This window comes from Haliotis rubra, unplaced genomic scaffold (assembly GCF_003918875.1).
Source record: "Haliotis rubra isolate DU_JTF1 unplaced genomic scaffold, ASM391887v1 Scf800, whole genome shotgun sequence".
Classification (NCBI taxonomy): Eukaryota; Metazoa; Mollusca; class Gastropoda; order Lepetellida; family Haliotidae; genus Haliotis; species Haliotis rubra.
Window position 1 is genome coordinate 11,572 of NW_025767525.1, and position 26,684 is coordinate 38,255.

Consider the following 26,684-nt stretch of genomic DNA (forward strand, 5'->3'; position numbering starts at 1 on the left):
TAATCAATAATTAAAATAAACACTATGTCCCAAGCAAAGAGTAACAAACTTTAGAATTAATGTTGGTACACTCACGAAAGTTCGTGTGTTTCCACCATTGAATGATTTGAATTATGCCTGTCTCTATTTTTAAATTGTAAATAATGTTAAAAGTGTCAGGGGATGTATCAATACTACAGCCGCCTCGTCAATTAGAAGCAAGCTTGGTCGATAAGGCCTCAGATTACAAATATGTCAGCAAATGTACAGCCAGCCTTTAAAAAAATGCCACATCCAGACATTTCTTGGAAGATTTAGTCTTCCCTTTCCACGTACACTCATGCACACAATTCTAGAATTAGTACAAAACCACGTTGTTGACATCGGCAAAACTTGGTATTTCTACATGGTCTACAGCTGTGTAAATGCTTTGGGGTAACATCCACACATTAATATGACGTCGGGTAGTCTAGTGAATAAAGGTGTTGCTTCATCACGCCAGTGGCCCTAGTTTGATTCCCTCGACATAGGTACAATGTGTGAAGGACATACTTTCTCTTACTTTCTCTCAGGTAGCTGTTCATTTTTTCAGCGAAATCATCTTGACTTCATATTCTGTTGTCAATGTCGACGCTGGCTACAATGAAGTGGACAACTCCTGTGTGTTGCTGTTGTCGCGCTTGCACTGTTCATCAACAATGGAGTGTGTCAAAGAATGTCACCAAGTGAGTTCTCATTGTTTTAGATGCCTTGAAATGTTAGTGCTCTTTTAGTTCCTTTTGTCTTTAGTCTTTAGTTTAGTATTTTGTTCCCGGAAGTCTTTTGTTGACGGAAGTCTTTTGTTCCCGAAAGCTTCTGTCAGAACAGACTGAAACCTTAGGAGTATCAATTTGATCAGTTTCGGACAAATAGCGTAATGTAATATCTTTCAATCTTGATATATATAGAACAGCCTGGCTTATGCACCGAAACAAATTCCACAGGTCGATATTATGTGAATAGATCACTGAAAATCAGCGATGACAACCGGTGTTCATGAGATATGTATCTGCTACCAAAACGGTTTATTTATATACTCATGCCAATAATGGTTGTCACCCCTTCAATTTTTAATTGGAGAGGGTGTGGGGTGGGTGTGTGAGGGTGTATGTTGGGTTGGGGTGGGGAGGGGGTGACAACCGTTATTGGCATGAATATATTTGAGGGGACATCTTGATGAAAGTAAAAGTCGTGCGTTGCCCAAATTAGGGAGAAATATTAAATAGTCGCATTAACGACGATGATTGGAGGCTTCAGAGCACCCATGTAAAATGATGCATGAAAAGTAATGTTCTATCCATTTATATGTTTGAAGGGCGGAAGAACCTGCACGACCTTGTTACCGTTGTTGACGGGTCCAATAGTGCCGATGCTGGCGTTTTTCTCAACCTGAAGGCGCTCCTAATGAAGATATCAGAAGCTCTCGGTCAGAAAGTTGATATTGCTGGAATATTGCTAAAAAGCGTAATACTAAACTGATTCTCTCACTCACTCACTCACTCAGTCAGTCAGTTTGGTCTTTCTTCGGCTATAACAAAACGAAATTTTGCACAGTAACATTAAAACGACAGACCAACTGATTTGTGTGATAAGTTTGGACACCCAAATAAAAAAAGTTGATTAACAAACGATCATATATTTTACTTTTCGCTATATTTACGAGGGAACAACTTGCTGGTAGTAGAACAGCCAGGTGTTGCGCGGATGAGACAAATCATCAGAGTTGGAGCGTCGATTCCATGTGCCAAATTTCGGGTTTTGCAGTTATTAGATTTTGTGTTAGTGAACAATTCATCTGTCTGAAATGAAATCAAACGTACTGTAGGTGAGGAAACCGCTCTGATGTTGTCTTTCACGTTACAGAGACGACGACAACAACAACAACAACAACAGCAGCAACGACAGTTACTTCCAAGTGTAGGGAGGTCGCCGGAAACAAGGCTCGTTACGACCTGTTCGTGAGTGGTCACGGTTGGGCGAGCAGACGTTGCCCTCGGAACCGAGTTCCGTCTCTTGCCCAGTGTGATTGTGTAAAGCCCAGAGTCACTGTATCTCCTGTGCCAGACGAGTCAATGTAAACAGGGACAATCTACAGGGATAGGTCACTCGCTTGTTTTCTACCATTTGTACTAATTAGTGTATGCCTCGTCATGCACCAACGCACACAGGGACTTGATTAGTTCCCAGGGGCAACTTCCGGTTGCGTTTAATAGTACTTCAGCCAGTTTATTACATCAATCGAAAACTATCGGGATACTTTTTGCAAAGCATAAAGCTATACTGTCAATATGATCATGCATGTTTCCTTAAATATTTACACAGTTGTGTACAGTGTTATCATGATACATGTATGAATTGATCTGTTACGTAATTAAAATGTCTCACCATGTTTCAATGCTTTTCTGTTTATGTTGAATGCTTATGAGTTCGAATGCCTTTTTTCTCTCAATTTCTAAATTATCTTCCACTTTTACAATGAATGTATGAATGAATTATAGCAAGAATTAGGAGCAAGAATTGTATGTGAAATGAATGAAAGAAATAAAGAAAGAACAAAGAATACATATTTGAATGAATGAAAGAAAGAATAAATGATGCACCCCTGGCCACTCCTTCCCAAACATTTTAAAGAACACAAAACTATCGCTAGAACACATGTGTTAACATCAGCTGTCAACTGTTTTCAAATCTACTTCGAGACGTTTTGCACATTAGTAATTTTAGGCTTCAGATATCTTCTTGAATGTGTGGAATGGTATAGAGATTGACAGAATGTTAATTGACACTGTCACACACCCCTCAAATACAGAAAGTTTAAAACTATCACAAAGCGTTGTAAAGACCTTTCCAGTTTTGTCAAATACTAAGAAAAGAAAGAAGTTTTACAACTGTAACACTCAAGCTTCACAGGCATCAATGGCAGATCAGAACAGATCGGCGATATGTCATATTTTTCATACACCTCAAATACACCCTAACAATTTTCCTAAAATTTTAAAACTATCACTGTTACTAGCAAATACCTTCAACTGAAGCTATATTCCCTCCCCAAAATAAAAATTGTATGTGAAAGAAGTTTTTAGAATAATATCTCCTGAAACACTCAAACATCGCCCTGTAGTATTTCAATGGCGGATCAGATCAGATCGGCGATATGTCATAATTTTCGCACACCTCAAATACACCCTAACACTTTGTTTAGAATTATGAAACTATCATTATTACTTGCAAACACCTTTTTCGTCTGATGGTATATTCCCCTCATAAAAATAAAAGTGTATGCGTGAGGAAGTTTTAAGAATAACAACTAGAAACACTCAAACATCGCCCTGTAGTATTTTAATGGCGGATCAGATCAGATCATATTTTTTCACACATCTCAAATACAATCCCTAACAATTTTTAAAAATTATGAAACTATCATTATTACTTGCAAACACATTTCAACTAATGGTATATTTCCTTTCTAAAAATTAAACGAATATGTGAAAGACGTTTTTATCGATAGAATTTAGTCTTTCTTTGCTGTGTTACCGAGAATCAAGCCAGTGAGCTACAACACGCCGACTTGAAACTTCCGAGATCTGCTGTACTAATACTGACACTAATAACAATTATTTGACTTTAAAATGAAGTCACAGAATAGATGACATTCCTGCTATATGGGTTTTCAGTTGTCAAAACACTCTGCGAATATAATCAGCTCTTGAAAATAAACCAGGCTCAATCGTGACAATTAAGTTGCCGCCATATTGGCTAAACTGGTCACGTGACGGAGTCGAGGCATACCCTTAGAGGCTTTTCTCTCATCTAATTAAACAGCTATTTTTCAAATGTAGATTTATCAGAACACACATACTGCTACAAAGTAATTACAATTAAGTAGATGTATTAGAACATACATACTGCTACAAAATAGTAATTACAATTAAGTAGATGTATTAGAACATACATACTGCTACAAAGTAATTACAATTAAGTAGATTTATCAGAACATACATACTGCTACAAAGTAATAACAATTAAGTAGATTTATTAGAACATTCATACTGCTACAAAGTAATTACAATTAAGTAGATTTATTAGAACATACATACTGCTACAAAGTAATTACAATTAAGTAGATTTATTAGAACATACATGCTGCTACAAAGTAATTACAATTAAGTAGATTTATTAGACATACATACTGCTACAAAGTACTTACAATTAAGTAGATTTATTAGAACATACATGCTGCTACAAGTAATTACAATTAAGTAGATTTATTAGAACATACATACTGCTATAAAGTAATTACAATTAAGTAGATTTATTAGGAACATACATACTGCTACAAAGTAATTACAATTAAGAGTAGATTTATTAGAACATACATGCTGCTACAAAGTAATTACAATTAAGTGGATGTATTAGAACATACATACTGCTACAAATGTAATTACAATTAAGTAGATTTATCAGAACATACATTACTGCTACAAAGTAATTACAATTAAGTAGGATTTATTAGGAACATACATACTGCTATAAAGTAATTACAATTAAGTAGATTTATCAGAACATACATACTGCTACAAAGTAATTACAATTAAGTGGATTTTATTAGAACATACATACTGCTACAAAGTAATTACAATTAAGTAGATGTATTAGGAACATACATACTGCTACAAAGTAATTACAATTAAAGTAGGGTTATCAGGAACATACATACTGCTACAAAGTAATAACAATTAAGTAGATTTATTAGGAACATTCATGCTGCTACAAAGTAATTACAATTAAGAGTAGGATTTATTAGAACATACATACTGCTACTGCCAAGCAATTACAATTAAGTAGGATTTATTAGGAACATACATACTGCTACAAATAATTACAATTAAGTAGGATTTATTAGAACATACATACTGCTACAAAGTGATTACAGTTAAAGTAGATTTGTTAGGAACATACATACTGCTACAAAGTGATTACAGTTAAGTGGATTTATCAGAACATACTACTGCTACAAAGTAATTACAATTAAGTAGGATTTATCAGGATATACTACTGCTAGAAAGTAATTACAATTAAGTAGATTTTATTAGAACATACATACTGCTACAAAGTACTTGCAATTAAGTGGATTTATCAGAACATACATACTGCTACAAAGTAATTAAAATGCAGTGCAGAATATAATGACTCTGGTAAAACTCCGTGATGATAAGAAACATTGTAATTATCTAATGATCACTTTGTCTTTTGGTCCAGGTGTGACATTGCCAGAGTCATTGCGCCATGCAGGTGGGACGGGGGACAGGCTATGACGACTTTACAAGAGACCTAGACGAGGTGAGGATACAGTCGGCAGCTTGTGTCTTTCACGCAAGGGGCGGTGGGGTAGCCTGGTGCTTAAAGCGATCGCTCGTCACGCCGAAGGCCCGGTTCTGATTCCCCACATGGGTGTAAAGTGTGAAATCCATTGTCCCGCGCCGTGTGATATTGCTAGAATATTGCAAAGGGGCTTAAACCCCACCTCGCTCACTCTTTTCGTAAAGCTCTAAACAATGTCTTGTACCACATATTAACTTTTAGGGCCGCTTCACAAACCCTCTTTGTTGATACTTGGTCATCATAATATCGCTGTACATCATCGCACAAGCTGGGGCTTACTGAAGGCGTTAACCACTTCATATACCACTTTATTGATAGGGTTGTAACGATGCATCGAACTATCGATGGATTGCAATTGTTCAGACTCCGATAGCAATCAGTCGATGGAACAAAGAAAAAATATCGATATGTAGGGATACAATATGTCCGAATCTCATCTTTAAATCTCACAAACCCCGAGGGGAAATGTTTTATCCAGCTTTTAAATAGATTTTCATTTTTCAAAAATGTAGTCTTTAGTGTGTTTGGTAATCGAAAACATATGGCTTCGTTATACCACGTTGAGGTAATACACAGAGGGATCTCTCTCAAACGCGAATCCCCGTCCCAACCAGTGCACGTTATGCACGCAGCAGCGTGCATAAAACAGAAAATCATGTGGTGTTCTGTCACATTTTCGTTGGATAGCTGTGGTAGCAGCGCTAGTCCAAAATGGAGAGACGAAGATGACGATATCTTCATTACTCAATCTTCGTTTAAACCGGCCGGACAGTGATGAAAAACGAGACAGAAGACAATGCTTTTAAGTGTCGATTTGGAAAGCCTCTTACCAGTGAAGAACTTCGAAAAACACTGAAATCTGCGTCCCGAAATCAACAAGGTACAAAACAAATGATTGGGGTTAGGGCGTTTTAAACGATGGAAAGAGGGAGCGACGCATGAGGTTTCTCTCAGATAATATTGAGATGCTGTCTCCATGATTGTTTGAAAACATTCTACAAATGAGTCCACAAAATGTTAACATCGCCTTACAATATTTTGTGAAAAAAAAGATGGCAATAAACTATCCCTCAGTTCTCTATGGGTTGTTTTCGGCATTGCAATCAAGTTTACAAGGAAAGGTCGAAAATCTAAACATTTTTTGAGGATGATGAATTTAAAGCAGTCAGAAAGTTTAGATGCAAGCATGAGGCGCCTTACTAAATGTGGTTTGGGAGCTGCAAGTAGGAAGAAACGGACGTCATTTCGACAGAGAGATGGAGTGTTTGTGGGAGCGAGACAATCCAGCACAACTTTGGATACAGTACATGTTTTAGAATGATTTCCAGAATAGCAGTTAACATTTTGAAGTGAATGGATTAACCATCGAACAGTCTACATGTTATTCACTGCTTTATATAGGAATGCCAGTAAAATGCCCAAAACTTTTGTAGGTGCCTTTATTTTTAGTTTGGCGATCGTCCATTTTCCCAGTTAGTATGCAGGTGCCCTGTATCTAAAAAGTAAGTTTATGTTGTAATTTGTTTCAGGCCTTCATTTTGCTCTGGGAAGGCAAGGAACACCGACATTTAAGATTGTGGAACAACCCCCAAAGTCACTGGTCCGCATCTTTGATGCGCGAGGACATCGTTATTTGCTGTATAAAGAGGATGGCAGGAAAACGAATAAAGGCGGCATCCACCACCGAAAACTACACGGAAGGAAGTGCGGGCAAATGAAAACGGACACAAAGATAGATGTTTCGTCAGGCTGTTTCAGAAGTACAAGTCTCTGTGGTAGGTAATCATGATTCTTCAAAATAATTCTTCATTTGTGATAATTGGAAATATAGGTTGAGACTAATTTTGAATCTGTCATGTTCCAGCACTTCCGGAAAGGACACCGACATCTTTTCCTTTAAACCAGTCACTAACCAACTCCTGGCAATCGGTTCACGAAATGTCCAGTGGGGTACAACACCCTACAGGGCACTATCAAGCGATTGTGTGAAGCTAAGTGATAAGAGGCAAAACCAATCACTCCTGCGCGAGCTACGGCGGCCTCGCGACTATTCCAGGCTAACGTGGAAGAGCAACTCATCTGCAATCTAACAGGTTCGTTACTAACTTTTTTTTTAAGTGCTATAGAGGACCATGTGATCCTTTGCCAACAATCTGATACCAAAAATTGGTCCTCTTATTCACATTGTCGTCTATTTGTAGTCAAATATATGTGTCATTTGCAATCGATTTTTCTCTTTGGAAATATTGTCAGCTATAAACTCTGGCTATGCATTAGTATGGTAACATAATGTATTCCTAACAACTTGTGGAGGTTAAAACCAAATATATAAAATATATACTAGCCACATAAAGAAACTGTGCATTGTCAAAATATTATCCCAGTTGTTAAGTACGATAACAATGTCAAAGGTACATATAAACTTGAATGGAGGGATCATGAGACCATAACAAGTCGGGAGAATTTCAATTGAAAAGTCAATCACAATGACGTCACGAGTCCACAAGCGGGACAGGGGTCAAACGACCATGTCACAAGCTCAATAACGGGTATGTCCAACATCGGCATTGAGAACAGCAGTGCATCGACGACGCATAGAGCCTATCAAACGTGCAAGGAAGGCTTGTTGGATGTCACGCCAGATTCTCAAGTTCTGTTGCAAGGTCAAGGACGTTATCTGGCGAATGAGGAAGAGGGCGTAGACGTCGATCCATCTCGTCCCAAACATGCTCTATCGGGGAGAGATCCGGTGAATTTGCAGGCCAAGGCAGTAAGTCAACGTTGTGGTGTTGCAAGAAATCCATAGCAACCCTTGTCGTATGAGGGGCGGGCATTGTCCTGTTGGAATGTTAACCCAGGGCCATGACATTTGCAGAAAAGGAATTGCCACAGGTCGAAGCATCTGATCCCTGTAGCCCAAACCAGTTAAGTTCCCTGAACAATCACCAAAGGAGTTCTTTTGCGTGCTGTTATTCCACCCCAAATCATCACGGAACCACCACCAAAGCGATTCCTCTCCAAGACACAGGCCTGTGCATAACGTTCTCCCACGCGTCTATAGGCACGTTGACGTCCATCACTATGGGGAAATGTTAAACCTGGACTCATCTGTAAAAACATTTCTCCACAAAACAAGGGTCTGCGGACATGATTTCGGCACCACATTCGGCGAGCTTGTCGATGACGTTGTGTCAGGATATGCCGTATGGCGGGACGTCGTGGTCTGATCCCGTGATGACGTAAACGTTGTCGAACTGTGTTGGGGTGGATACGGCGAAGTCCTGGGATGGTTCGGGCAGTCATCACTGCAGTCTGAAACCTGTGGCGAAGATGGGTCACCCTTATCCATCTGTCCTGTCTTGGCGTTGTTACACGTGGACGTCCAGAACGTGGCCGATCGATGACGTCATTTGTGTTCTGGTAGCGTCTCACCAGTGAAGAAATGGTGTTTTCGGTGGCAGTGGAAATGTGCAGCCACTGGTCGTTGAGACATTCCCCACGGACCATCCCAATGGCCTCATGACGTTGTGCAGACGTGAGCCTTGGCATGCTATGCGATTCAATAGCCGTTTAATTTTTGAACGATCGTACCCATTTGTAGTTGTAGTAGCAGTGAAGTAGGAGACGTTGAAGCGGTAGTAGTGAAATTGGTAGTTGTAGTAGTAGGAGGAGGAGACGTTGAAGTTGTTGCACTGGTGGTAGTAAGTTTAAAGAGGAGAAGGAAGAGTACGATTAACAGAAGCTGGCGCAACTGTAGCTGTGAAGTGGCAACAGCAGCAGCAGCAGCAGCAGCAGTAGTAGTAGTAGTAACAGCAGTAGCAGTAGCCGCAACAGAAGTGGTAGTTGGTGGTAGCATTAGTAGTTGCAACAGAATTTGTAGTTAGCAGTAGTAGTTGGAGGAGGAGAGTACGGGGAGAGGAGCAGTGACAGTTGCCACCCTGAAACACGTAAACACACTAATATACAATGAAAGATACATCATTCACTAGACAGTGTATATGTACATACACCTGGATGTATAATCAACTAGAATATATGTTCTCTTTCTTCACAGTTCACCGTGTCCATGTGCCGCTCTGATGTCGTGCTGACCTAGTTGCGACACTTCGACATTTCGACACTTCAACTTTTCGACACTTCAACATATTGACACTTCAGCATTTCGAACCCAACGCGCTTTCAACACGAGCATGACAGAAATAGCGTTTATTACAATTATTTTTATATAAGTAAAAATAAATTATGAAATATGAGTGTGTGTGAAACTCCAGGAACCTTTTGTATTGAGGTTATACAATTTACTCTGGATGTGACGATATAGTTTACCTTATAGATATGCTCGGTATATCCGTAGTGTTTTATATGCGTCAATGATAAGCCTTGATTTTCATCGACATTTGAATAGTCGAAATACCCCTGTGTCCGACCAGGTTCTATCAGAACATGATGGTGACGTCAAACATCATTATGCGAGGTTTATACCATGACGTCATGTACCTATATGTACAACACAACCTATGTTTCCGTCTCCGTGACGTGGTTCCAACAACAGAGTGTCTGAGAATGTGTTCCCAGAGTTGTTGATCAATGAATCAGTAACGTTACTTGTGAAAAATGGTTCCCTCGAAGGATGTGACTGAGTGGTCGTTTCTGTTAATGTTATCTGTAAAAGATGCTGATTATGATGTATTTGATCAATAAAATGCTATGCAAATATGCTTGTGTCTTTGGAATGTTCTCGAGCACGCACGAACGCACACACACAGACACACAAAGAAAAAACCCACAAAAGACAACACACACACAAAGACAACAAACGCACAGACATACATAACATGATTTAAGTAAAATATACTGATTATGATGTAATTGATCAAGAAAGTGTTATGCAAATAAATGTGTCGTTGAAATGTACTCTCTCTCTCTCTCTCTCTCTCTCTCTCTCTCTCTCTCTCTCTCTCACTCTCACTCTCTCTCTCTCTCTCTCTCTCTCTCTCTCTCTCTCTCTCTCTCTCTCTCTCTCTCTCTCTCTCTCTCTCTCACTCACACTCACACTCCACACTCCTCACACTCACAGTCTCACACATTTGAAGCTGAACGTCTACAGGGCGCTCTTGTTGATCGTTCACTTATTTGTCCGTGACCCAACGATTCGGTATATACAGTATTCAGTATTAGCTCGGATAACACAGAAGAGCGGCCATGGGTGTACATAGTGCTCAGCATCGGTGTGGGTCATTGGAAACGAAACGTCCCGCAAGGGAAGCAAGTTCAAGCAACTCTGCATGACAAGGATCAACCACAGTTCTGGCACTCGGCCTCTTAACGAGTGCAGTCTGCGATGAACGGCCGCTGTGGCACCCCATATGGTCCTGTGGCACTCTCCAGATGTATGGACAGTGGATAGATGTTATTTTATTTTATTTTTATTATTATAGGATATTTATATAGCGCACATATCCACGCAACTTGTACATGCTCAAGGCGATGGTATTTTTCCTCGATCATTGGATGTCAATGTCAACGGCACATCGTATTAGCAATCTCAACTCCTGGGAGTATACAACTGTTGCAGCCACTAGGCGCACCGAGTTATTGTGGCTTCTCTCATCCTAACGAGGTACCCATTCACAGCTGGGTGGACAGGGGACACATAGTCACAGTATTTTGTCAAGTTCACTGCACGTTGCTGTACCCGCAACTAGGTGTTTGCACGTATTCACGTGGCCACCATCTGGTCATATACCAACGGATTCGTGGATTCTTTTAATTGCACAGGGTTGTGTACTGTACACTAGGGGTGTGTGACAACACTGAAAGAGTCTGCACAAAAGTTGACTCCAAGGTTTTACACCCGGTCGCAGGTGGGTTCGATCCCGACACCTCAACCTCGCTGGATCAGTAGCCTAGCGCCGTAGCAAGCTCGCCCACAACGCCCCCAGATGTAAGGACAAATGGATGATAACTTCTTTATTGAGAATAACACGACGTTTAGGAGCGTATGTTTTGCCTGATAGCTGGGTGTATGGACACATGAGGATAGATGAAGAATGAGGACTAGATGTATAGACACATGAGGATAGGTGTATGGACGCATGAGGATAGATGTATGGACGCAGGAGGATAGATGTATGGACACAAGAGGATAGATATATGGATGTATGGGGATAGATTCTCGACATATCAGGATAGTTGTATAAAAAACACCAATAAGCAGAGAATAAATGTTTGCCTATTTAAAGTTGGTTTCGCCCAACATTCTTCCCTGGTCCCCATGTGGAATCGCGTTACAATCAATACAGAAGAGTCTTCTCCATCATTTATGTGACGATCACAGATAACGCCATTCTACGTGAACAGATAGAACTGCCTTCAAAGGATCAGAATACACTGACGTCATCACGATCTTGTTTCGAACGTTCAAGCAAAACGCCCTGGTCGAGGACACTATATGGCATGTTTGTATCCATGACTACACTACTACCGCCAGTACCCAGAAGGCTGAATCAGTTTCGATGTGAACGATGTAAGTTGACTGTCATATCTTCTGTAGCGATGTGAGACCGAAGACACAGTCGTGTGTGGCGGAGTCATGGGTGCTTTCAGTCTCACGACGAGCTTCATCGTGAACTGCCGCGTAATCTACTTCACGACCGCTACCGTCAGTACCAGAGTACGTCTACTGGACGCTCAGTTTCTCGGACTACCAGTTCTAAGTCTTCATTCATACGGTCGGTTTCATCTGTTCCACGAACATCAAGTAACACTTTATGTCTTAGATAGCTTCCACCAAGATTAAAGTACAGAATCATATTACCACATTCACTGATCGCACCATTCACTCTGCCCTGAGAATCGCATTCATCACCATGTACGTCCGTAATGAGACCAAACATCCAGTGGGCTTCAGTGTTTTAAGATTCGTCAACCTCAGAATCGCTATCACGTTTGTTGGCCTGTTATGCTACTATCAGTGCGTATCACAAAGACTTTCGCGTCCAAAACGAGTACCAGTCCGTTCCAGATATAGCCCAATGGCGTGCCTAGCACAATGCTTTCTCCGAAAGGGATGCAAATATGCCACAAAATCGAAACTGTGCCACATTTTTGAACATGTCCCTCGCAATCCCTCGCCCAAGATATGGAGTGCATGTGCTGACATAGCCTTCCCAAGGCAAATCCTACCGAGTGTAAGTATACTTGCATATTTTGGACAGCAGTGTTGTACCTCACAAATTGAATGGATAGCTTTAATATGTATATTGTCACATACCTGACAGGATATTTTTAATTCTAATTCAACTTAGTATGTAACACGAGTTCTGATTGGTCAATGCTATAAATTTCCGACCGTATAATCAGCATATATGGTCACAATTTGAAAACCGATTCACCGAAACCTTTGAATGTATCCCTACACTATTGGGGTAACGCTGTTTCGCAGGACATTGTCATTTGCAGAAGCCATTGGTCAATTAACTCCCCTATCCAGCTAAAATGGGTGGAATTTGTGTTAAAAAAGACAAAACAGTATCATAAATTTAATTTTAAGTTCAAACAACTTACTCGCAACGGGCTGTTGACCCAACACTGTTAGATCATGAAACAAGGTTTATGACGTCATTATGGAGCGTGACGTCACCTGCTATGACGTCATTTTGACAACAGAACTGATAATGGCCCGTAGTTGAGGAATCAGCGGGCAGCTCATTTCTGTAACTAGAGGGCGGTTTCATCATAATACCTTCCATTTTATCTATAATACTATGATCTATTCATCATTGTCAAATTTAGTCTGTGTGCACATAATAAACGTGTGTAGTTTGAAAAGGAACTACTTTCTCTGGCGATGGTGTAAGTTGAAGGAGTGATATGATTAACCTTTGACCTAGAGGAACTTTGACCTGGTTTAAATAATGAATTTCTTTCACGAAAAAACAGCGTAAAAACGAGTTGAATTAGAATGGGGATAACTGTACTGTGTTTGACGAATTGGGGACGTATACCGGTGGTTATATAGCCGCAAATCCCCTAACTGAACATAAAACTAACTCATTTCTTTTTAGAAAATGGCTGGAGCATGCATGCAGACCATCACTGTGGGAAGCTGGAATATTGCCAGCCGCAGACGTCGGGAGGATATACGTGTGTGTGTCAGGTAGGGAGGATATATGTGTTTGTTTCAGGTTTGGATGATGTATAAGTGTGTGTGTGTGTCAGGTAGGAGGATGTGTGTGTGTGTGTGTGTGTGTGTGTGTGTGTGTGTGTGTGTGTGCGTGTGTGTGTGTGCGTGTGTGTGTGTGTGTGCGTGTGTGTGTGTGTGTTGAGTGACTTGGGGAGGATGTGTGTGTGTGTGTGTGTCAGGTGTGGTGTGTGTGTATGTGTCAGGTGGGGAGGCCTTGTGTGTGTGTGTCAGATGGGGAGGATGTGTGTGTGTGTGTGTGTGTGTCAGGTGGGAGGATGTGTGTGTGTGTCAGGTGGGGAGGATGTGTGTGTGTGTGTCAGGTGGGAGGATGTGTGTGTGTCAGGGTGGGAAGGATGTGTGTGTGTCAGGTGGGAGGATGTGTGTGTCCAGGTGGGGAGGATGTGTGTGTGTGTGTGTGTGTCAGGTGGGGAGGGTGTGTGTGTGTGTGTCAGGTAGGGGAGGATGTGTGTGTGTGTGTCAGGTGGGGAGGGTGTGTGTGTGCCAGGTGGGGAGGTCGTAAGTGTGTGTGCCAGGTGGGGAGGTCGTAAGTGTGTGTGCCAGGTGGGAGGGCGTAAGTGTGTGTGCTTGCCAGGTGGGGAGGGCGTAAGTGTGTGTGTCCCAGGTGGGGAGGGCGTGTGTGTGTGTGTGCCAGGTGGGGAGGGCGTAAGTGTGTGTTCCATGTGGGAATTGAATTTAATTGAAAGTCGAACTGAGACATTATATCCGTCGAAAAACATAAACGTAATATTTCCACCAATGATGTTAGCCGAGTAAAGCAACTGCAAACCAAGAAACGGGGTGCTACGGAGTACCGGTAGTTTACTGTAGGAGGCTGAACGAGACGATGACAACTGACGTGCATCGTGACGTCAGTTACCAAAGGGAGCAGACGAGAATGGCGTAATGACGTCAATACAGTGTGACGTCATGCAAAAGTGAACTACAGAACAAAAATTCTTCCGCAACCTCTTTATGAAACTGGTTTCGGTTTGAAACCATAACAATAACAAAAATTCGCTGTTTTTGTCAATTTAATGCATGTAAGACAGGGGTAATAAATAAAATACCACACTCGGTCTCGCTTTCGCTCGGCCAGATATCATAGGAAGGACACTCGTTTCGTTTAATTCGTATGTAATGAGACCCCGTGTTGTATTCTCTATTTATTACCCACGTGGTCAACGTATGGGTAGTTGCATATTAATCTCGTACGTCACACGAGTGTCGTATCGCGTTGACCTGTGTCGTAACGACTTGACCTGAAATTCTAACAATTTGATTGGATAACCGATGACCTCTCAATTAGGTCACATTCTGACGTAACTATTTTTTCATTCATAACAAACACGTGAATTCATTCATTCTACAACTTATATGCATTGTGGGAATGTAAACATTGCGAACGTTGCCGTGTCGCTGTTTAATTGTGAGTCGAACTGAGACATTATGTCCGTCGAAAACATAAACGCAATGTTTCCACCAGTGATGTTAGCCGAATGAAGCAACTGGAAACCAAGAAAACGAGGTGCAACTGAGTAGTTTACTGTAGGAGGCTGTACGAGGCGATGACAACTGACATGCATCGTGACGTCGGTTACCATGGCAGTGACGTCATTAGTGTGACGTCATGCAAATATTATACTACAGTACAAACTCTTCCGCAACCTCTTTATGAAACCGGTTTCGGTTTGAAAACCAAAAACATAACAAAAAATACGCCATTTTGTCAATTTAAATGCATGTAAGACGTGGGTAATAAATAAAATACCACACTCGGTCTCATTACATACGAATTATACGAAACTCGTGACCTTCCTATAAAGTTATCTGACCTCGCTTTCGCTCGGTCAGATACCATAGGAAGGACACTCGTTCATATAATTCGTATGTAATGAGACCTCGTGTAGTATTCTCTATAGATGTGTGTGTCAAATAGGGAGGATATATATGAGTGTGTGGAGTGAGGAGTGAGTGAGTGAGTTTAGTTATACGCCTCGCTCAGCAATATTCCAGCTACATGACTTCGGTCTGTAAATAAACGAGTCTGGCTAGGTATTCTCGAAACGTTCGTAGCCTTTACGAACTTCTAAGCCCATTCTTAACACATTGGCTACGATCACAGTTAAGAATTCTTAGGACTACGAACGTTTCGCGAATAAGGGGCCCTGGATCAACAGCATGAGTAGCATCGATCTACGCAACTGAGAACTTAGTGTGTCAGGAACTGGGATGTGTGTCTGTGTGTGTGTCTGTCTGTCTGTCTGTCTGTCTGTCTGTCTGTGTGTCTGTCTGTGTGTGTGTGTGTGTGTGTGTGTGTGTGTGTGTGTGTGTGTGTGTGTGTGTGTGTGTGTGTGTGTGTGTGTGTGTGTGTGTGTGTGTGTGTCTGTGTCTGTGTCTGTGTTCAGGTATTGAGGATGTTCATGTGTGTCAGATAGGAAGGCAATATTTATGTCATGTAGGAACGTGCTGCTAATTTTCCATGGACTAACAAATGATACTACCCATGTGATGGCACTTCCGCTTGCTTTCCGATCAGTTGGATATTTCTCACCGTGTTTGCTGACGTCAGACTGCGGGGACCGGGACATGCAGTGTATCCAGGGTGAACATTGTATCTGCAAGGAAGGGTACCGGTACAACGTCACCGGCGACGTATGCAGCAGAAGTAGGTACCTTCAGTTTGTGCTACAACCACTACATCCGGTAGCCTCATTAGTTGATAGTGATTAATAAACACATCCTTAGTAATCGAAACTCATGGCATCAATCACGAGATTGTCAGGTCTGGACTCGATTGTTTAAAGTGAGTGGGTGAGTGAGTGAGTGACACAGGTTCGATTCCCCGCATGGGTACGATGTTTGAGTCCCACGTCTGGTGTCCTCCGCCTTGATACTGCTGGAATATACCTAAAAGCTGCGTAAAATCATACTCACTCACTCTAACACTTCCTTATACACTGTACATCTCGTCCTTCTTGCTAAAACGAGTTGATTTATCAGTTTAGTTTCTAACTTTGTTTTCAGCATGCAGTCGTTCCGGTCCTGGCTTTGATTTGGCGTCTACGGTCTCTGCGTTATAGATGACAATAGCGTAGCTAAGACATCTAGTTTTGAGGATTGTAAGAAGGAGTGTATAAGGATCGGTTGTGTAAAGCTATTGGCTGGACCGGACGTGAATGTTCGCTGCATCTTTGGGGTTACTTTCATGAGGTCCGAGAGCGATTCCGGATTCGGGGCAGTGGAGGCCGGGTTCTCTATGTGAGACAATGTAAGTAGTGACACGACCTCAAGCACGTCTTAATCCGGAGGGACGGTGGGTAGCCTAGTGGTTAAAGCATTCGCTCGGCATGCGGAAGATCCGGTTCGATTCCCCACATGGGTACAATGTGTGCAGTCCATTTCTGGTGGCCCCGCTGTGACATTGACGGAATATTGTTAAAAGCTGCGTAAAAGTTATCTCACTCACTTAATCCGGAAGTTTCAACCCCTCATATGTGAAGTGTCACATTGTTCCATCAAGCGTGTGCAACTATCGTATTAGATGCATTGTCTGTGTGTTATCGTGTGTTGAAGACACGTTTCAAACCCGAAAAGCATGCGTCATATATTTAGTCGTTGTGGACAGCCCACTGAAAGAGAGGTGGGTGTGAAAAACATGATATGTTCCTTTTGTATATTTTTGTTTATATCACAATTAAACTTTTTATGCCTGAAATAAGTCTTTTTATAAATCCCAATATAAATCGTATAAATCAATCCAGAGAGAGTTGAAATGTGTTTCAATAAGGAGTTACTTCCAAAGGAAAATGAAAAATGGCAACATCAAGGTTGTGTCAAAATGGAACTATTTCTTTTTCAAATATATCATTCATCGTATGTGACGTATAGTTTTTGAGTATCAGCTTTGAGTTGTAATGAGCTATGTATATACAACTTTGCGGACATTAAAGATGTGTTTCGTCATGCTGTGTTACGCTCTGAAGTAAACAATTGGGAATGGTTGAGTTGACGGCTTTGTTTGTTTTTCCCCCCAATTCAATGATCAGTTTAAATTGTGTCTAATTGCTCTTATCTTCTAACCCGTGAAGATCCAGGTTAGAATTGATCTTCAGTAACCCATCCTTTCGTGGAGTGGACCAACGGCATCGGGTGGTCAGACGCGCTGACTTGGTTGACATATGTCATCGGTTCCCAATTACGCAGATCGATGCCCATGCTGTTGATCACTGGATTGTCTGGTCCAGACTCGATTACTTACAGACCGCCGCCATACAGCTGGAATATTGCTGAGTGCGGCGTTAAAGTAATAGATACGCAAAAAAACGCCATTGGTGCAGGGGTATTATACAGGTAGCGGGTTAACCCGCTGACAATACAAGATAGTCACCATTAGACATGACGCTGTAAAGTCTTCATCGTCATGGATGACGACATGGGCAGGACTAAAGCCGAATAAAGCTAACGCAGTACATATACTAAAATTTGGAAACGACAGGCAAAAAATAAAAGTAATTTCGCCAAACACTTGCATAATACAATGTAAATTCCTTTTTTACCACCTTTAGGATAATAAAACACACTCGGGTAATAATCATGAAACCTCCAAGACTCCGTGTCTAAAATATCCTAGAAATTCTCACATCTTCACTGTTACACTTTTCGTCGTAACCAGCGGGAACCAATCAGCATTTGTATAATTATTGTACCATAAACTTTATTGCCGTTATCACCCCCAATCGTAATCCCACGGAACCCTGTAATTTAACATGTGGTATTGCCTTGTCTGTCTGTTCAAGGAAGGACCTGTCTGGTCGTCATGGCAAAGAATGAGAAGTTATCTCTCACAGAATACCATATGCTAAAACAAATATTCTTGCTGTCGTCTAGCACTCTGTAATCCTTCTTGTAGAGTTGTGTTTCCGTACAATCTTCTAGCCTCTTAAATCAATCCTGTAGAATCTTGTATCCTACTATTACTATTCCTGTATAATCTTGTAGCCTACTATTAACATTCCTGTAGACTTTTATAGGCTACTATTAACATTCCTGTAGAACCTTGTAGCCTGCTATTACTATTCCTGTATAATCTTGTAGCCTGCTATGCCTACTATAAACACTCCTGTAGAATCTTGTAGCCTGCTATTACTATTCCCGTATAATCTTATAGCCTCCTATTAACATTCCTGTAGAATTTTGTAGGCTACTATTAACATTCCTGTAGAATCGTGTAGCCTACTATTACTATTCCTGTATAATCTTGTAGCCTACTATTAAAATTCTGTAGAATCGTGTAGCCTACTATTAACATTCCTGTAGAATCTTGTAGCCTACTGTTACTATTCTCTGTATAATCTTGTAGCCTACTATTAACATTCCTATGCAAACTTGTAGTCTACTATTATTTTTCCTGTAGAATCTTGTAGCCTACTATTAACATTCCTGTAGAATCTTGTAGCCACCTATTAACATTCCTGAAGAATCTTGTAGCCTACTGTTACTATTCCCGCATAATCTTGCAGCCTACTATTAACATTCCTATGCAAACTTGTCGCCTACTATTATTATTCCTGTAGAATCTTGTAGCCTACTGTTAACATTCCTGTAGAATCTTGTAGCCTCCTATTAACATTCCTGAAGAATCTTGTAGCCTACTGTTACTATTCCCCTGTATAATCTTGCAGCCTACTATTAACATTCCTATGCAAACTTGTAGCCTACTATTATTATTCCTGTAGAATCTTGTAGCCTACTATTAACATTCCTGTAGAATCTTGTAGCCTCCTATTAACATTCCTGTAGAATCTTGTAGCCTACTGTTACTATTCCCGTATAATCTTGCAGCCTACTATTAACATTCCTATGCAAACTTGTAGCCTACTTTTATTATTCCTGTAGAATCTTGTAGCCTACTATTAACATTCCTGTAGAATCTTGTAGCCACCTATTAACATTCCTGTAGAATCTTGTAGCCTACTGTTACTATTCCCGTATAATCTTGCAGCCTACTATTAACATTCCTATGCAAACTTGTAGCCTACTATTATTATTCCTGTAGAATCTTGTAGCCTACTGTTAACATTCCTGTAGAATCTTGTAGCCTCCTATTAACATTCCTGTAGAATCTTGCAGCCTACTGTTACTATCCCCGTATAATCTTGCAGCCTACTATTAACATTCCCTATGCAAACTTGTAGCCTACTATAAGTATTCCCTGTAGAATCTTGTAGCCTACTATTAACATTCCTGTAGAATCTTGTAGCCTCCTATTAACATTCCTGTAGAATCTTGTAGCCTACTATTACTATTCCCGTATAATCTTGCAGCCTACTATTAACATTCCTATGCAATCTTGTAGCCTACTATTAACATTCCTGTATAATCTTGTAGCCTACTGTTACTATTCCCGTATAATCTTGCAGCCTACTATTAACATTCCTATGCAAACTTGTAGCCTACTAGTAACATTCCTGTAGAATCTTGTAGCCTACTATATGTAACATTCCCGTAGAATCTTGTAGCCTACTATTAACATTCCTGTAGAATCGTGTAGCCTACTTTTGTCAATCCTACAGAATACTGAAGTCTGCTGTTACCATTCCTGTAGTGTAGAGTGCTAGTATTCTTGTTGAGTCTTCTGGTAGTATTCTTTTTAGTTCTGTAACCTATGGGATCATGAAGACTCCTGCTATCATTCTTGTAGCCTACTTTATGTTATCATTCCTCTAGTATAGAGAGCTAATATTCTTGTAAAGCCTTCCTTCATCAATCCATATTTATTGTGAAGTGTAGCCTACTTTAATATCCCCTGTTGAGTCTGGCCGTTTACCATCATCTAACGTCGGCATGGCTGACGTTGCAGATAGCTGGTTGTACTTAGTAAAAGTACTCGTGCATTCATGCGTGACTCAATTCATCTTCTATCTTCGTTTCCTGGCTAGATATGATATGGTCAGAATATGAAAACAGTGTAAAACAGGGTCACGAAATGCTTTCAAAGCAACCTGTGTTCTCTACAGGCAATTAGGAAATTATATATACTTGATAGACCAAAACGACCGTGGTTCATAATTACAAACGAGTGCATTCACACGTCTGGAGAAACGGCGGAACTGATAGTATATTAATGCAGCCGGCTATTGCAGGCTATTGAGCTACTCTCTGAGACACTTAGTTGCAAGCACTAATTCCAAATTACTGGTTATAGCTTATGTGATGGTTTAAGTTCCAGTATGTTCAGAACCAATGTTCAGTTGTTGGCTGTAGATTACACACTGTTCATCCCCGCACAACATACTGCTTGACACACGACTAATAATAATATCTTAAGCCAGATGAAGTACCGTTATACACATACATGTATGTAGCTGAGTTTAGGTTAAGCACCCCTATATGTCTCAGACTACATTATAAACTGCAATACACATATATTTGTCGCAGGTAAGAAAAAGGACTGATATATGTCGCAGGCTAGATTATGGACTGGAATATTATATATGTATCGCACGTTAGATGAAATATATATAGCACAAGTTAGATTAAGGATACATATATGTCGCAGGCTATAGTCTGTTTGCAGTGAAAACGTACCGATAAATTTCACCTTAAACTAAAAAGTAATCACATAAAGTGAAATTAAGATTGCGAATCCTCATGATTTTACCTTGCCAACAGAACTTTTAAATCTCAGAATTTTATTCAACTTAGGATAAAAGTTGTTTAACAAACGATCATAGTTTCAAATCTCTATTATTGGTTTGTATTACAAGGGGGTACGCGCAGTAGCTGGAATAGTGAAACAAATGCACGTGCGGTCCGTGATGAGCGTTAACTTAGACTACCGTAGAAACCAACCCTTCTTGTTCTCGGGGTTTCATTTAATGTGCATACCCCCTTGTACTACACACCAATAATAGCGATTTGAAACTATGATCGTTTGTTAAACAACTTTTATCCTAAGTTGAATAAAATTCTGAGATATTAATGTTCAATTGGCAAGGTAAAGTTATGAGGATTCGCAATCTTAATTTCACATTATTTGATTTACTTTTTTATTTAAAGTGAAATTCATCGATACGTTTTCACTGCAAACAGACTATAGATCACTGACTGCAATACACGATCACCTGTATTACAAGGACAAGCAGCGGCAGACTTGTACCTACACAGACATTCAACGACTACATCACTACAACCTGGGTGGACGACGACGCTCGCTTTTCCCTTGCCCATATGGAACCATCATTACATTCGGCCCCAGGACTAACAACAACATTGAGGGGTTTCACAGTAGATTGAATGCTACACTCAGTCATCGCCATCCAAACATCTTTAGGTTTATGGAAATCATCAGGAAAATACAGAAGGCAGAGAAGGCCAAGCTGTGCCAACTCGACCTGGGAGGCGCCCCTCGATCGAGGAAACGCGTGTACAGGGGAAATAGACAATCGCCTACATAGACTCAAAGATCAACTTGCAGATGGAACGAAAAATCACATGCAGTATCTTGATGCAGTCGGCAAACTGCTGAAAATATGAAAAGTGTCAAAATTTCCAAATATGGACCCATGTAAAAGTTATTTTATAATGACACACAAACATCATAATAACGCAAATCATCAAAATGTGTGAATAAAAAAATGATAATGAAGTATTTAATGAACTATTTCTTCTGTGTAAATATAATGATAATCTTTTTCAGTATTTCAGTATTTAACTTGTTCTTTATTGAAATCAATAAATGCTCTTCAATGAACAATGTCTTCTGTGTCTCACTAATGAACTATGCCTCCTGCGGGTACTCTTCAGCAACAGGGCTGTTCCCCACTTTCATCGTAGGGATTAGGAAGCACCGCTTGTGTGCACTGAACCATTAATTAATGTGTCTCGCAACTGGGAGTTCTCGCAAATGGGAGGACACCTACAAAACACATACATGTCGCACGTCAGATGCGACATAAATAATATTTCGTAGGCTGCTGTACTCTGAATGACATTTTATCTACCTTCTAAAACAGTTATCACTATTCCAGTCTACTGAGCATGCAGCGCGAACTATTTACAGTGTTTAGCTTAACAGAAATAACGAACCAACAACGCTTGGTAAGAACAAGCCATTGTGTGCGTTAACTCCATGAGTTGTGTCCTGTACGTAGTTTTATTAGATTCTGCAATAAATGGACGTTTGCTTTAAAACATGATATCCATCGGCCAGAGCTCCATATAAGATTTAGCTCATGTGGGTACTGTACCCACTGTATATTTTAAGTGGGTGTTATGAATGTTGAGTGGGTATTTCAATTTCCGTTACCCACTGCTTTCAAATATGTGCGTATTTCAGTCATTTTACTCTCCTAAGTATTATGTCATTGAGTAGGTTTACTAAGCAAGTATGTCCTGCCTTATGTCATACCTAATCAAAACCAACCATAAAAATAACTCATCCTATACTGACAGTACAACACTTGTCCTATACTAACAGTACAACTTGATAGCAATCGATGTCTTTTTCATTACGCAAGCGATTTTTATATATATATATTCCGCACGCATTTATTTTAAACTTTTTGCGTATCTAACATTTTAAATGCGTAATTGGTACGCAACAATTATTTTTCAATGCGTAATTGGAAATTTTCGATGCGTATTTTACCCGGATACGCAGCTTATCTGGGCCTCTGCATCAGCTATCTTATATGACCTATGTGTGGCTTTTTTCCCTCTACACTGAAGAAGCCGACGTTTATGTTGTGCCTGATACTGCTGTTTAATAAACAAGAAGTATGTTAAATTTACGCAGCCTATGATAACAAACATTTACTCATCCACTTCATTTCTAGTTCTGATGAATCTTGACCCCTTCCATACATTCCACTCCCCTACACCTACCCCCCTCTTAAATCCGACCTACCCCTCCACCTCAACCCCTACCCCCAAATCCATATTCCTGCCGCTCAGCCCCGCCGAGCATCCCAATTCAGATGTATAATGATATAATGTGTGTAATAACTGTATCCTTAATTAATGAGGGGATGAGGTAAGAACAGCTGAGATGCGGGCTGCCACATGGGAACCCACGTGCACGGCAGGGTCAAGGTAGGTATATATACACACGCCAGTAGAAGCAGACAGTATACCGACATTCTCCAGGCAGCACACACTCAAGCATCATGGTAAGTATATGGCATAGTTTCTAATATACTTTATTATTCTTTAATGTTGCAAATGGAACTAATAACTATAAGATGTTGTATCTTGAATTGTCTACTGTTCTAATGACGTCCTTATTTTAAGAGAAGCTCAAAATGAAACGTACTGTCAGCTACACACTCAACCCAGCAAAAGTATTAGAATCTGTACTTTACTAAGAAAGTGTAATTATTATTATTATTATTATTATTATTATAGGATATTTATATAGCGCACGTATCCACGCAACTAGTGCATGCTCAAGGCGCTGGTATTTTCCCCTCGATCATTGGATGTCAATCTCAACGGCACATCGTATTATCAATCTCAACTCCCTGGGGAGTATACAACTCTTCCTGCCATTAGGCGCACCGAGTTATTGTGGCTTTCTCATCCTAATCCCAACTATAACATATGCTGCTGTTAACCTCTAAATGAAATGGAATGTCAGTTACACATTCAGAATTATCGACACGCGTAACATACCTGTCATTTTTTTTATTTTATTTACTTTATACTAGACATTGCTTAAACACCTGGTGTCAAGACTGACTTTCAGTGATCCATAATTTTCACAGCTATTTTTCCTTTACACTAAACGGAATTTGTTTCTGATGATAGTGGGTATTATTTTGCACTGACGTGCTATATTTAAAGACCCGTGAAGATCCTGGTTAGAACTGATCTTCAGTAACCCATGCTTGTAGTAAGAGGCGACTAACGGGATGGGGTGGTCAGGCTCGCTGACTTGGTTGGCACATATTATCATCGGTTCCCAATTGCGTAGATCGATGCTCATGCTGTTGATCACTGGATTGCCTGGTCCAGACTGGATTATTTACAGACCTCAGCCATACAGCTTGAATATTGCTGAAAGCGGCGTAAAATTTAACTCACTCACTCTATATTTAAAGAAACATAGAAATACGGGAATCCATAAAATGCAGGTACATTTGTTTTGTACAATAACGCCTCGACTGAAAGTTCAACGGTAAAGATAGCTATGTTAAGAAATAATGCAAAAGAAAAAACACAGCCTTGATATCAGCTATTTATGTCAGTTACGTTGTGAACGGGAAACTGTTGTCGAAAGGGATGATTTAAAATACTCGATGATATCACAAGATCATCATAGGCGGATCAGAGGGGTGCACGGGGTGTAAGTTTATTAAATGACCATTGAAACTCGGGTGAAAATGAAGTGTGCACCCCTCATTTGCTCAATAGTGTGCATCCCCTTTCTCAAAAGCTGTATCCGCCCTGATCTTGATATGCCACTGAGGACTGTCACGGTTATCCGTCAACAGATCCGCTGTAGGCAGATTGTATGATTATTACATCAAACATTCATCTGTTGCCCATGAAACTCTGGTATCGTCTGTGCTGATTCACTTGGTGATACGCCTTTTTATGGGCGTATTGGGATTAAACTTTATACTTCTGGACGTGGAAGATTAATAAACAACCAGGAATGAGTTTCAAAACTTTGTTATCTCGCACTGAACCCCCAGTGTGTCCATGTTATGGAAGCTTAGCTGCATATTGTTCATGATTCAGTACCGAAATAGATAACTTACACTTTATAATGAGTAAACATTCTAGATTTGTATATTGTTTATATTTGTCTTGACAAAGACATTGTATGCAATGACAAACACAAATCGATTCATTTGTTTTTATCGTCATAGGTCAAACACGAACATATTTTCCAACTAATGGTTGTTTTATTGCATTAAACCAGTTTCAATGCTATTGCGGCTAGATTTGGTGCCGTGGCTTGAAATACTGCACGTCTAAATGTAATAATATTAGATTAGACACTTTCGATTATTTACTGAACGCTTAGATATTTCTCGGACAACGTAGAAAACCCAGCATAATTATATAATTTCTAGAATGCCAGCATGTAAAATTGCCACATAGTGTTTAATAGTTTATGCTTAGAAAAGAAAATCCTGTGAAAAGAGTATAGTACAATTGAATGTATTGTTTCAGGCATCCAAGACAGCTAGACCAACAAAGCCCACAAAGGCTGCAACTCCACAAATCAAATTGTCCAAGGACGAGATTGAAGAAGCCACAGAGGTGTTTGACCTTTTTGATTTCTGGGATGGTCGTGATGGCGCCGTCGACGCTGCCAAGACCGGCGACATGTTGTACTGTCTGGGCCTCAACCCTACCATGACCACCATCATGAAGAACGGAGGTGTGGAGAGGTTTGGAGAGAAGAACTACAAACTGGAGGAGTTCCTGCCCATCTACCAGACCGTCATGCAGATCAAGGACACAGGCACCTACGCCGACTTCATGGAGGCTTTCAAGACATTCGACAGAGAGGGCCAGGGTTTTATCTCATCTGCTGAGTTGAGGCACGTTCTGACATCTCTGGGAGACCGACTGACCGACACCCAGATGGACGACATCATGAAGTGCACCGACTTGAGAGAGGATCTGGAGGGCAACGTCAAGTACGAGGACTTCATTTCCAAGGTCATGGCCGGACCTCTCGTATAGTGGTGATATCAAGTTCATATAAGTTATTGCGCGTTTGTTATTTAATTAATTGATCATTTTAGAAAAAAGACTACTGGCTTTAGCTTTTTCTCAAAAGTTCAACACCCAAACATAACTTTCTGACACAGTATTCATTGTCAGTATCTGAACTTTTATGTCAAGCGTGACTCTGCAGATTTGACAGGAATGTATTAGCCTTCCAACGCCTGTTGTTGAAAGATGGTAATACTTCTGCCCAACGGATGTTAATTTCACACTTAAGTATCGTCTGAGCCGTATGTGCCAATGTTGAGTGCATTGCAATCATAGCCAGATTAAACTATGAATTCTAATTATGTTGAAGGGCATTTCAGACGCTCAATATTAAACTGCTTCATGAATAAATTTATTCGAACCTAAA

General features: G+C 40.4%; 2 protein-coding genes across 3 annotated transcripts; both read left to right on the forward strand.

Moving 5' to 3' along the window:
• Positions 1 to 495: 495 nt before the first annotated feature.
• Positions 496 to 2,413, forward strand: LOC124261615. Of its 2 annotated transcripts, XM_046695953.1 has the most exons (3): positions 496 to 704; positions 1,334 to 1,444; positions 1,882 to 2,413. In XM_046695953.1, exons 1-3 carry the CDS (start codon positions 695 to 697, stop codon positions 2,094 to 2,096), a joined length of 336 nt encoding a protein of 111 aa, XP_046551909.1. In that variant the 5' UTR covers positions 496 to 694; the 3' UTR covers positions 2,097 to 2,413. The 2 variants fall into 2 exon arrangements, 1 of the variants encoding a protein (XP_046551909.1); XR_006894374.1 differs by lacking the exon at positions 1,334 to 1,444.
• Positions 2,414 to 23,633: 21,220 nt separating this feature from the next.
• On the forward strand, positions 23,634 to 26,684 carry LOC124261603 (myosin, essential light chain, adductor muscle-like). Its single transcript, XM_046695943.1, has 3 exons — positions 23,634 to 23,677; positions 25,020 to 25,095; positions 25,766 to 26,684. Exons 1-3 carry the CDS (start codon positions 23,634 to 23,636, stop codon positions 26,282 to 26,284), a joined length of 639 nt encoding a protein of 212 aa, XP_046551899.1. The 3' UTR covers positions 26,285 to 26,684.